This window comes from Schistocerca americana, chromosome 1 (assembly GCF_021461395.2).
Source record: "Schistocerca americana isolate TAMUIC-IGC-003095 chromosome 1, iqSchAmer2.1, whole genome shotgun sequence".
In the NCBI taxonomy this organism is placed as follows: domain Eukaryota; kingdom Metazoa; phylum Arthropoda; class Insecta; order Orthoptera; family Acrididae; genus Schistocerca; species Schistocerca americana.
The window spans coordinates 680,492,537-680,505,679 of NC_060119.1; the positions used below are offsets into that span (position 1 = coordinate 680,492,537).

At 38.5% G+C, this 13,143-nt stretch overlaps 1 protein-coding gene across 1 annotated transcript in view; it reads right to left on the reverse strand.

The window, feature by feature from the left end:
- Positions 1 to 751: 751 nt before the first annotated feature.
- Positions 752 to 13,143, reverse strand: part of LOC124590966 (atrial natriuretic peptide-converting enzyme-like) — a 329,073-nt gene continuing 316,681 nt past the window's right edge. The window contains exon 16 of the mRNA XM_047131693.1: positions 752 to 928. Within this exon, the coding sequence (XP_046987649.1) occupies positions 752 to 928 (177 nt within the window). The remainder of the gene's footprint in view (positions 929 to 13,143) is intronic.

Below are 13,143 nucleotides of genomic sequence, written 5' to 3' on the forward strand. Positions count from 1 at the left end.
CTGTTGGCTACAGTTGCAGTTAACACTATCAGTTTTTGTTGGGAGAGCTTTATGCCAATAATGATTCACTATCTAAGCCTAGTGATGTGAAACAGAGAAGTTATGGTTTACTGAGTTGCTGAAAATTTGTTTGATAAATTTGTTCAGACAGTAAAGACCTATATTTCCAATGAAGTGTTATCAACAGAAATCTGAGGCTAAATACTGAACTAATACAAAATTTATGTTTATGAAATCATTTTGTGGCACTTCTCTTCAGGTATTGAAGGCATTAACAAGTATCTGAAGTTATTTTATAACATAAAATTCAGCTATGTTTAAGATTAATTTTGTACTGGAACATCTGCACTCAAAGTCATTGTTGACCAAGATTAATTTGTGGACTGGACATTCTTGTGAAGTATACCAATTTTTTTACCATATTACTGTAAACAGGCTCTCAGATCATGTACTGTTTGTGTTTGCATACTTCTTAACACAAATCTCTATTCCTGTTATACTGATATATCAAAGAGCAATGTTAACACAACTGTAACTAAAGCAAATCTGGGAACCTTTTGCACCAATCAGTGTGAACCATCTCTAATAATACAAAAGCCTAAAAATATAGATTAGACACTGATTATATACATTGTTCTGTCCTTATTATTAAAAACTCATTGCAAAAATCTGCCAAATCTTTGCAAATGTTACAGTTGTGTCAAAAGTCACAGTTTGCTCTATATTGTGCTTATGTTGTATCAGTAAATATTCAGTCAGAATATAAAGCCATCTGTTGTTTGATCCATGGAACATACCGTGGTACATATGCATATACTCCAGGAAGATGAGGATGAGCACATTTAATCCCCCAACTAACAATACCACCAACAAACCATCGATCAGGATTTTTTTCGTCTTGGCACAGTAGAGGCCCACCAGAATCTCCCTGAAATACAAATAGTCTAATGAGATATATTCCCCATAGCAGGTATTTAAAATTTAATGTTCAAATATCTGAGAATATATGAATAGTACACAGAAAGATAAAATCTTGTTACATATACAATCTGTTATGAGCAGAATAAAGTATGAATCTTACAGAAACTTTTAATTTAGTCTGTTTGATACCCCATCTCTTCCTGCCTCCAGATTTGTCATGCAACATCTTCAGTAATCTGATTTGTGTACACTATGTTATCTTTATTTACAGTGCCACATCATTTGCCACTCATAACTGTGTCATTACAGACTCTGTCGAGATTGTAATTTTAAACACTAAATTATTGTAATATGTGCTTCATAATATAGTGACAATAGGTGTTCTAATTGCTTGTGGCACTTCATGTAAAACATTCCTTTTTCTACAAAGAAAAAACTGAAATTATAAAATGGTCAATTTCGCAGAAAGAGATATACACTGTCTAGTAGGGAGACCTGATTATCTACAAGAGGCACAATGACCGATACAACTGATACAAACACGTAATGACAGATCATTCATCTTGGAGGAACTCACATTGCATTAGAAGACAGAGTTGAATAGGTGGTACATTATTAAGTACGATACCAGTTGCAATTCAGAAATTTTAGAAGGAAGAGATAGAGAAAGATGTAAAGACTGATTAGACAATGAAGAGGAAATTGAAAGTGGAAGGAAAAATACAAATAATATAGGGGTGAGTCAAAAATGAGGAAAAATGTTGCCTACATCACCAGATTGCAATGCCACTTAATCACATGAAATTGAGAAACATGAAGGAGACTTTTGTGTGTTCCCATGCCCTTGCATGAGTTAACATGTTGCCAAGGTTGTTTCAACCATCCTGCAAAAGTTTCACTCAGAATCTCTTAAATATCGCCCATGCATTCCTGATCTCTCCACATGTGATTGTCATATTTTTGGAGCCCAGCACAAAGACATTCATGATTGCTGATTTGCTTTAGATGAAGAGGTGCATGCTTGGGTACAATCACAACCACAAACATTTTTCAATGAAGGTATTGACCATCTTGTTTCACAGTGGGATAAATATATTAACAGTTATGTCAATTACTTTTGAAATAATAAACAGTTTACTTATATCCATCTGTCTCATTTTCATTTAACTGTCCCTCACAGTTTCTGCTTATTTTAAAGTGCAGGTGCAAAAATTTCCAGTATAGAATACAAATATTGTGTTACATATCAGTCAACCAAAACACATACAATGCAAGTGTAAAAACTGAAATGGACACAGTAACACAAGATCTTTTGCTGCATTTGTATTTCATAACCTTTATTTGAAACGGCATAGTCTCAGAGGCACGTTACGAGGGTTGTCCAGAAAGTAAGTTCCGATTGGTCACGAAATGGAGACCATAGTGAAAACGAGAAATGTTTTATTTGCAACAGTTAGGTACACATTCCACCTACTTCTCTACATAGTCACTGCTCCAACTTTGAGTTTTGTTGTAGTGTTGTATCAACTTTCCAATATCCTCATCATAGAAAGCAGCTGCCTGTGCTTTCGGCCAGTTGTCTGTAGAAAAACTTTGTCTTCATAGCCAGTTGTTCCTGTGAGCAGAGATGAGACTCAGGGGGAGCCAATTACAGACTGTATTGTGGGTGATCAGACACTTCTCATAGGAAATACTGCAGGAGCATCTTCATTGACTCTGCAATGTGTGGCCGAGAATTGGCATGAAGAAGGAACTGCTTGACAGTTGCGTTATGTGGGCTGCATGGCACAGGCAAAATCTCTAACCAGGCCTCATACTAGGTGGGAGACGCTATTCTCTATGCATCTTTACGTGCTCACTGTTTACTCACAACTGAAAAGAGTGATGCATACTGGGGACACTGCCCAATGCACCTGTACAAAGCTTTACCAGATTTTCCCAGAGGTTTCCACTTTGTGACTGATCAGAACTTACTTTCTGGACAACCCTCATATATTCTAAATTGCAGCGTGATGAATGTGATAAAATCTTACCTTCATAATTTACGGATTTCAGATGGCCTTGTAAAAAGAAATCAAGTGGCTGAAGGTCTGACAATCTAGCTGGCCATGCTGCAGGACCTCCGAGACCATTTTATTTTCAAGGAAAGCAACTGATCAAGTAATATGTTGTGGGATAGAAATGAGCTGCAGGCTCATCATCCATGATTTTTATATTATTATTGAATATGTGGCCTAAGGGTAGTGTCTTGGAGTAATAGTCAAAACATCCTCAGGTTTGAACCTAGCCACTGGTTAAATTTTGAATAAAAATCATCAGCAATGGCAACTGAAGACTTCTGGCATAAGTTGCCACCCTTGCTCTGCCAACAGCCTTGTCAAAGATGTGGAGGAGGGAACAGAGGTTCAGGGCATTCCCTTGCCCTTGGCTGGGAAACTGCCTCTAAAAGGAGGGAGAATCAGCTATCATCAACAGCATGAGTATACGGAAGGTAACAGACCACTGCATTAAAAATACAAAGCATATTGACAAAACATGTAGCCTGCTATTGAAAATAAATGGTGTGATCTCTCCATTGGCAAAATATTCAACATTAGGCATTTTTCAGATTCTCAGGAGGTGTCTACCAAGGGGAAGGTGATCATGAGAAAGAAAAGTTGTTCAACCAATGAAAGGTTAGGTTAACATTATATGAGTTGAGGTGTGGATTGTGAAAATTTTGAGCAAGGTAGGAGAACTTTAAAAAATATGAAGGGAAATGCTAAGGCTTAATCTAAGTGTAGTGGGACCAGTGAAGTGAAATGGAAGGAAGACAAGGATTTCTGGCCAGATGAAATAGGGTAATATCAACTGCAGCAGAAAATGGTATGAAAGGATAAGGATTAGTTATAAATGGAAAGGTAGGGCAGAAAGTCAGTTACTGTGAACAGTTCAGTAATAGGCTTGTTCATCAGAATCAACAATAAACCAGTGCCGACAATGATAGTTCATGTATATATGCCAATTCACAAGCAGAAGATGAAAAGAGAGAGACTGTATATGAGGATATTGAACTGGTAATTCAGTGTGCGAAGGGAGATGAAAATCTAACAGTCATGGGGGATCTGAATGCAGTTGTAGGAGCAGGAGGAGAAGAAAGTGTTATGAGATAATCTAAGATTGGCGGTAGGAAAGAGAGAGGAGAAAGAATAATTGAGTTCTGCAATAAATTTCGGATGGTAATTGCAGTTACTCTGTTCAAGAATCACAATAGGAGGAGGTTTATTTGGAAAAGACCAGGAAACATGAGAAGGTTCCACCTGGATTACATCATGATCAGACAGATTTCAGAATCAGATATTGTATTGTAGGTGTATGCATGTGCAGTTGTAGACTCAGACCACAATTTAGTAATAATGAAGAGTAGACTGAAGTTTAAAAGAATCATCCAAAAGAATCAATGTGGAGGGAAGTGGGATACTGAAGTACTGAGGAATGATACGATGCATTTGAAGTTTGCTACAGACATGGATACTGTTCTGGACACCACAATGGGCAGTCCAGTTGAAGAGGAGTGAACACCTCTAAAATGTGCAACCACAGAGGTTGGAAAGACAATGTGCAACCACAGATGTTGGAAAGACAAACATAGGTAGGCTACTACAAAACTAGCTGTAAAGAAACCTTGAGTACCAGAGGAAATACTTAACTAATCAATGAAAGAAGCAAGTATAAAACTATTTAAAAAAGGAATATACCAACATGATTCCCTTAAGAATGAAGCAAATGGGAAGTGCCGGGAAGCCAAGGAAAGATAACTGCCGGAAAAATGTGAGAAAATTGAAAATGAAATGAATGTAGGAAGGACTGACTCAGAAAATAGAAAAATCAAAACAGACTTTAGTGAAATTAAAAGCAGGTTGGCAATATTAAGAGCGCTACTATGGGAATTCCACTGTTAAATGCAGAGGAGACTGTGCATGGGGGGAGGGGGGAAGAGTACAGCAAAGGTCTCTATGAGGGGCAAGAATTGTCTAGTGATGAGGTAAAATAAGAAATTGGAGTTGATATTGAAGAGATAAGGGATGAGTATCACAGACATAATTTAAAAGAGCTCTGGAAGACTTGAGATAAAATAAGGTAGAAGGGATAGATAACATTCCATTGGAGTTTCTAAAACCATCGTGGGAAGTGGCAGCAAGGTGACTATTTAAATTGTGTGCACAAATCTCTGAGACTGGTAACATACCACCAGACTTTTGGAAAAAATATATATCACACAATTCCAGAGATAGCAAGGAGTGATAGGTGTGACAACTGTTGCATAATCAGCTCAACAACATATGCATCCAAGTCACTGACAAGAACAATATACAGAAAAATGGAAAATTGAGAATCTGTTAAATGCTGATCAGTTTGGCTTTAGTGCAGTTAAAGGCACCACAGGGGCAGCCTACATGTTGTGCTTATTAACAGAAGCAACACTGAAGAAAAATCGACACCTTCATGGTATTTGTCAACCTGGAAAAAGCATTTGAGAATGTCATATGGTGAATGCAATTTTAAAATCTGAGAAAAATACGAGTAACCTATAGGAAAAGACAGGACATATACAGTACAGGTAGATGCAAAAAACCAAGATGGAACAATAAGATTGGGGACCAAAAATGAAGAACTCAGATACAAAAACGATTTCCATTTTCATGACAGGTAAAACTGTTTTGACATTAACAAAACTTGGTTCATTTGCAAATATCACATATCCCATGGTAGAAGAGATTCTTTTCTTTCATGGTACAAGGTGGTGTACAAACTGTGAAGTAGAACTTAAGCACCATGACTAATTTGAAAAGTACGTGTAACAACAATGGAAATTTCTGGATGGATAATGTGTGTGGTGCATCGAAACATGAAACAAACAGTATTTAACAACTTTCCAGCTTTTGCTTTCTGTCAAAGAAGTAAACACATTCACACACATACAGCTACACAGATGCCCAAAGGCAAAGGTCTGTGCCCAAAGTGAGACTAACTGTTGATTATCGATAGCAGTTTCCTGGGCAGATGGGAGGGGGAGCAGGTGGAGAAGAGGTGCATGTGGTGAGGAGGAGGAGGTAGTGCAATGGTAGTGCAGGTCTTTCAACAGATGACTCAGTGCCTGCACAAGAAGATGAAGGGAGTTCAGAGGGTAGAGCATATAAGCAGTAGAGAGAGGGAGAGGTTCGAGGAAGGGAAGGCAGGAAAGAAGAGGGAGATGGAGATGAAGAGGGAGACAGAGAGAGAGGGAGAAAGGAGGCAGAGAGAGAGAGAGAGAGAGGGGGGGGAGAAGCCAGTACATGAACTATATGAGGAAGGGGTGGAGTGGACGATAAAGAGAGGGGCAAAGTTAATGTGAGGCAGTGGGGAAGAGGTTGGTGGAGTTTTAGGTCAGGGCAATTGTGAGGGCACAGGATATCAGGATATGTTGGTGGGACAGTTCCCACCTGGATGGTTCAGAGAAACTGTTACTGGAAGGGAGCATCCAAATTGCTTATGTAGTGAAGTAGTTGTTGAAGTTCTTTGTGTTGTGGAGCACTGCGTGTTCTGCAACTGGATGGACAAGTTTGCAGTTTGCCACAAGTGGGTGTGAGTAGACAACTGATCACTTACCATGCTCACACAAAATGCTATACAGTAATTACAGAATTTTTTGAGACATCTGACTGGTTTGATGCAGCCAGCCACAAATTCCTGTTATATGTTAAACTTTTCATCTCAGAGTAGCACTTGCAATCTACATCCTCAATTATTTGCTTGATGTATTCCAATCTCTGTCTTCCTCTACAGTTTTTACACTCTTCAGCTCCATCTAGTACCATGGTGTTATTCTCTGCTGTCTTACAGAGTATCCTATCATCATGTCCCTTGTTCTTATCAGTGTTCTCCATACATTCCTTCCCCTGTCGATTCTGCAGAAAACCTCCTCAATCCTTACTTTATCAGTCCACCTAATTTACAATATTCTTTTGTACCACCACATCTCAAATGCTTTGATTCTCTTCCATTCCAATTTTCCAAAAGTCCATATTTCACTACCATACAATGCTCTGCCCAAAACGTACATTCTCAGAATGTAAGTTTTTGGCCAGGAACACTCTTTTTGCCAGTGCTAGTCTGCTTCTCATATCTTCCTTGCTCCGTCCATCATGGGTTATTTTATTGTCTGGGTAGTAAAATTCCTTAACTTCACCTACTTTGAAATCATCAATTTTGATGTTAAGTTTCTCACTGTTCTCCTTTCTGCTACTTTTCATTACTTCCGTCTTTCTTTGCTGTACTCTCAAGCCATATTCTGTGCTCTTTAGACTGTTCATCCCATTCAACATATCATTTAATTCTTCTTCATTTTCAATTAGGATAGCAGTGTTATCAGTGAAACTTATAATTGATATCCTTCACCTTGAATTTTAATCCCACTCTTCAACCTTTCTTTTACTTTCATCATTGCTTCTTCAGTGTATTGACCAAAGAGTACGGGCGAAAGACCACATCCATGTCTTACAGCCTTTTTAATCCAAGCATTTGGTTCTTGGTCCTCCACTCTTATTGCTCCCACTTGGTTCTTATACATATACATCTCCTGTCTTTCTCTACAGCTTACCCCTATTTTTTCAGAATTTTGAACATCTTGCACAATTTTACATTTCTGACAGCTTTTTCCAGGTCAGCAAAGCCTATGAACATGTCTTGATTTTTCTTCAGTCTTGCTTACATTATCAGTCACAAGTCTGAAGGTATATCACCAGTCTCATACATTCTACACACGAACATGAATAGTCATTTTGTTGCCACTTCCCTCAATGACTAGAAATTCTGATGGAATGTTATCTGTCACTTCCACCTTATTTGATCTTAAATCTTCCAAAGCTCTTTTAAATTCTGATTCTAGCACTGGAGCCCCTATCACTTCCCTAATGACTACTTCTTCTTTCACGTCAACAGACAAGTCATCCCCATCATAGTATTTTCTCTCTACTGTGTATTTATCAGAGGAATTCACACTGCAGATTTGATGTTACCGCCCTTGCTTTTAATTTCACCAAAGGTTGTTTTGACTGTTCTGTATGCAGAGTTAGTCCTTCCAACTATCAACATAATTAAATATGTAATATGGCTGCTTTCAGACATGGCCTTGCTTTTTAGAGGCTTGGAAATACCTGTGACTGGATTGCACTAGGAGGGGGTGTGTGGATGTATGGACAGGGTCACAGGTGAACGACCCATGGAGTGCAGGATTCAGAGCAGGATTGGAATGGGTATGGAAAAAGATGTTCTGTTGGTTGGGTGGGTGGTGAAACACAAATTTGGATGATGGCAGATTTTGAGTAGGATACTCCTTATCTCAAAATTTCAAGAGAGGCAGTTGAAGCCTGGTGATTGAGCTTATCTTGACCAGGGTGATATTGGATGATCAGTGGAGTGCTGTTTGGTTCCTGGTTAGCAAGCATGGGAGATCATTTTATGGATGAGCTGGATAGGATACTCTTGGCCAACAAAGGCTCTGATCTGGCTATTGGTATATTTTGACAACTGATTTCCACTACAGATCTATCATGCATAGGTGGTGAGGCTGTAATAAAGAAACTTTCTGACACAGAGTAGGTGGCGGCTATAAAAACAGAGGCACTGTTGGTGGTTGGTGCACTTGATATTAATTATTTATGACCAATCTGAGGGGTCAAGATCAACATTTAGGAAGGTGGCTCATTGAAATGAGAAGAACCAAGTTAAATGGATTTGGGAGTAGGTGTCAAGGTTATGGAGGAAAGAGCAAAAGTTGTCCTGGCATGAGCCCAGATTATAAAAATGTCATCAGTGAATGTGAACCAGACAAGGGGACTTTAATGTTGACTGGATACAGAGAATTCCTCCAGATGGGCCATACAGGAATTAGCACAGGATAGTGCCATGTGAGTACCCATGGCGGTACCACAGAGTTTTGTTTACAGATTTCGCTTTGAAAGTGAAGCAATTGTGTGTCAGTATTAAGTTGGCTAGGAGGATAAGAAAAGACGTGGTGGCTTGGTATCAGAAGGACATTGGGAAAGGTAGTGGGGGATATTTGTGTATAAGGACATCACATACATAGTGACCAACAAGGAATTTGGTGATAATGTGAAATGAACTGTGGAAAGGCATTGAAGGAAGATAGTGGCATCTTCAATTAGGATGGCAGGCTACAAACAATAGTTTGGAATTGGTGGTCAGCAAAGACAAACATTCTTTCTGTGGGAGGCCAGCGACAATTGTATGACTGTTAGGGGATCTGTGGGTTTGGGTCTGGGCATTCAGGGAGTAGGTAAAAGGTAAGAGTGCAGGGAGTTGCTATTGTGTGGAGAGAGATGGATTCAGGCATCATGGACCTACACCTAGACAATTTGCTAGATTTTCTGTTGGACTTTTGGGAAGGGTTCATGGTTGTTAGGTGTGTATGTAGAGGTGCCAGAAAGTTGGCAGAAACCCTCAGCTACAGTCATTGTGATTCATGACCACTGTTGTGGAGCCTTGCTGTGGAAGACGGATGATAAGATCTGGACTGATTTTCAGGTATGGATAGCTGTGTGTTCTGTAGCAGCGGTGTTGGACTCACAGGGGACGTATTTAGGAAAGGAAGATGAAGCCAGGCTAGAAATAAGGAATTCCTTAAAGGTTAACATGGGATGACTGGGTGGAATGGGAGGATCACAGTTCAGGGGAAGCTGGAACTATTTTAAACAAGGTTCTTGGTCGGGCTTTTGGTTGGCTGCAATAAATAGCATGTGTGGCGAAAAAAATTTTTCACTGTAAAGAACAAATAAAGGAAAGAATGTGCTTCAGAAGTCCAGAATTATTGACCTTAAGCTTAGGGCTAAAGATGAGGCTTTAGAAAGTATTGAGGCTCCTGCAGGGGTCAGAATTTTTGCAGAAAGGTTAACAACAGTGTTACAGGATGGATGTTCAGGAGCAGTGTTTCTCATAGAGTATGGAGAAAGATTTTGTTGATGTGAAAGGCAGAATAAATCAGCAAGGCATGTTTTATTAGCAATGAGTGGGGGGGGGGGGGGGGGTGTTGACATGTTGTGGGATCAGACTGACACTATCTTTTTTTACTACAAGGAAACCCATGTCGGCATAGGACAGGAGTAACCAGTTTAGCTGCCTCAAATAGTGCTGGAAATGGTGTTCCAGCTGTTGAAGGGAAAGAATTTCTATTACAGAAATGTCATTTAGGAAGTTGTGATCACAGAGTAAAAGAACATTGCAAAAGGAGTAGAGGCTGTCAAGTACAGTTTGAACTTGGATTGCATGATTATGAAGGAACAGACTGAACTTGGCAATGTGAAGGTTCTTGTAGTAGGATGGGCGACAGCCTAAGATGCCAGTGTTAATGGTAAGCCCATTGGGTGGGATACTGTGTGCCAGACAAGCTTTCAGAAAGAGGATATGCTAGGTCAAAGGAGAGTTTTGGGATTGGTTGAGGTTGAATGAGCAGGGATTCATGGCTGCATGATTGAGATGTTGCTACTCTTATCCAACCCCATGTCAACACCACAAAGCACCCCAACCATACCTTACTGACTTATTTTGCTTTCCATATCATGAAACACTTCATCCACCCTCCATGAAACACACTGCATCTTAGCATCCATCCTGCAACACTGTTCTCAACCTCCATGCCAAAACTCTGATCCCTACAGAAGTCTCACTACTTTCTAAATGCGTCATCTTTAGCCCTAAACCTAAGTTCAACCATGCAAGATGTATAAAGGAATTTCTTTATTGAACTCATTCTATATAGTGGAAATATTTGTTCACTACACACACCACTGACAACAGCCAACCAAAAGCGTACATAGAACCCAGTATTTATATAGCAGAAAAATTGTCAGTAGGTTGGAAAGGAGGATATATTTGAGGTCTCTTTTCTGGGATTTCATTATAAAATACTGAAACATTACAGTACTGAGTATTTTTTAACACCGTAAACAAAAGTATACTTAAATTTTGGAGAGATGGTGAGACTGTGGCACTGAAGTTTGAGTGAAAAGTGAAACAACACATAAATTCCAGGAAGAACAGTGAATATCTGACAAAGTGAACTACTGACAAAAAAAGATACATCATTTTCAATCAAAATTTGTATGGTTTGTTTTGTTTGAATTCTTAGATGTCAGTCACATTTTTCAAAATGACCACTGCTGAGGGAAATGTTGAACAAGTGAACAGTAAACTAGAATGAGATATGGATATATGATTTGGATCAATCTCATAGTAGTTTAAGGTGAGAAGACAATACACAAGGTTTGGTAGAAATGGTGAGAATATTTTCAATTCAATTGCATCAAGAATTTTTGAAGTTCAAAGTAGGAAATAGTGAAGAGCTAAAATTAGAGTTGTAGGGAAACAGAAACAGTTAAAACCACTGTCACAAGCAAACAGTGAACAGTTGAAATCAGAACTGCTGGCAAACAGTGAATGATTAAAATCAGACTTACATTCAGAAACACAGCAATTAGTAAACCACTACAGTCAAAAACTGAAGAAAACAGGGTCTTTTAAAAATTGAACATAAGACAGAAATCAAGAATGAGCAGAGGAAGGTGGAATTTGAGTCAAGACTGGTTTAAGTGAGTTGGGGGCTTCAGAGTGGATGAAGCTGAAAATAGAGTGGATAGTTTACAAAATGAGTTAGTCAAGGACACATGTGGGGACAAAAAGAATTTTAGTGATTTCACAAATTCAATTAAAGATGAGATTGATAAGATTAATGTAGAACTTTGTAGTGCAAAAAGTAATCTGTAAAAAATTTCTGTTAGATACTAATAATACAATGAGGAAATTAACTGTATTAGACTCAAAGATGAATGAAGTTGACAAATGTCAGTGATGATGATCATTGATGATGATCATCTTCGGAAAACTGATGTGTCTGCATTAAAAGGTGGATTGGCCAATGTAGAAAAAATATTGGGAGATACTGAAGAAAGTCTCATAGTATAAATATTTGTTTAATAGCAGTGGTATCATGTGGGCAAACCTTCTAACAAAATTCAAACCAGAACATGATATTTATGGAGTATGAAAAAAGTTTTCTACAGAAATTTTCATCAGAACAAGAGCAAGCCAGGGTTAAAATTATACTTCTGAATGGGACAAATTGTAGGGAAGGAAATGAAATTATGAGAGAGGTTTGTAAAAAGCAGTTAAAAAGATTAGTGTTTTTGGACAAACCTTCTGAAGAATTGACTCAAACCGATACTTTAAATAGTAGATTACCTGAAAGGTTGGACTGAGGATTATTGTATGGTCCTGAACATCCAGCAGAACAGTTTTTGAAAGACACGGATACACTGATCAGGTCATTGGAAAGATGTGATAAGCAAAATTTTTATTTGGGAAATTACAAATCAGAAATTTTAATGGGAGAAATCATAAGAGCAGAGAATATGGAACCTATAGCAATTGTTACTGGTATTATGATTGTGGAACGAGAAGGAATTTTAGTGGAAATGGGAGAGGTAGAAACAGAGGTAGATGATCTGAAAACAGAAACAGGACATGGAAAGGGTGTAGTGGTATGCAAAACAATGAAACATAGCACAAGTGAAGTAGTTTGGAAAACTGATGATCACTCCACTGAGGTTCCATAAGTTAGGGGCAAGAAATATGTACAAAAATCAGACCAACAAATCTAACAAATGTTTCAGAGATGGAAGGAATCACAGGCTTCATGTTCAAACGATTGGAAGAATACACCAGGAGAACAGGTTGGTTTTTGATAAAAACATTTGGGAAAATTTTAGAGAAAGTGAACAACAGGAAAACGATTTTCATGAAAGCTTTGACCTGGATGCTGGGGTGCTTACAAATTTTTAGTCTGACTGGAAGTTTGGTGCAACAGGAAGATACAATGGGAAATGATGATTACAGTGAATCAGATATTGTTTAAGATAATGAAATAGTGGCAGAAGAAGGATGTGGCTCTTTGGATACTGAAAGGACTGATGTTATGGATTGGGGGTGAAAAGACTGTAGTTAATGTTGATGCAGATAGGGATAATGTAATTATTGATAGTTTATATGCTGAGTTAGAAGGACGAGCTGACAAACTTAGATAATGTGAAAAGGATTACTGATGATGAAGGTGAGAAGGATTTTGGTGTTGATGGGAAAGTACATGAAAGTCAAGTTTTATCTATTACTGCCAAAAAACCATTGGTCACT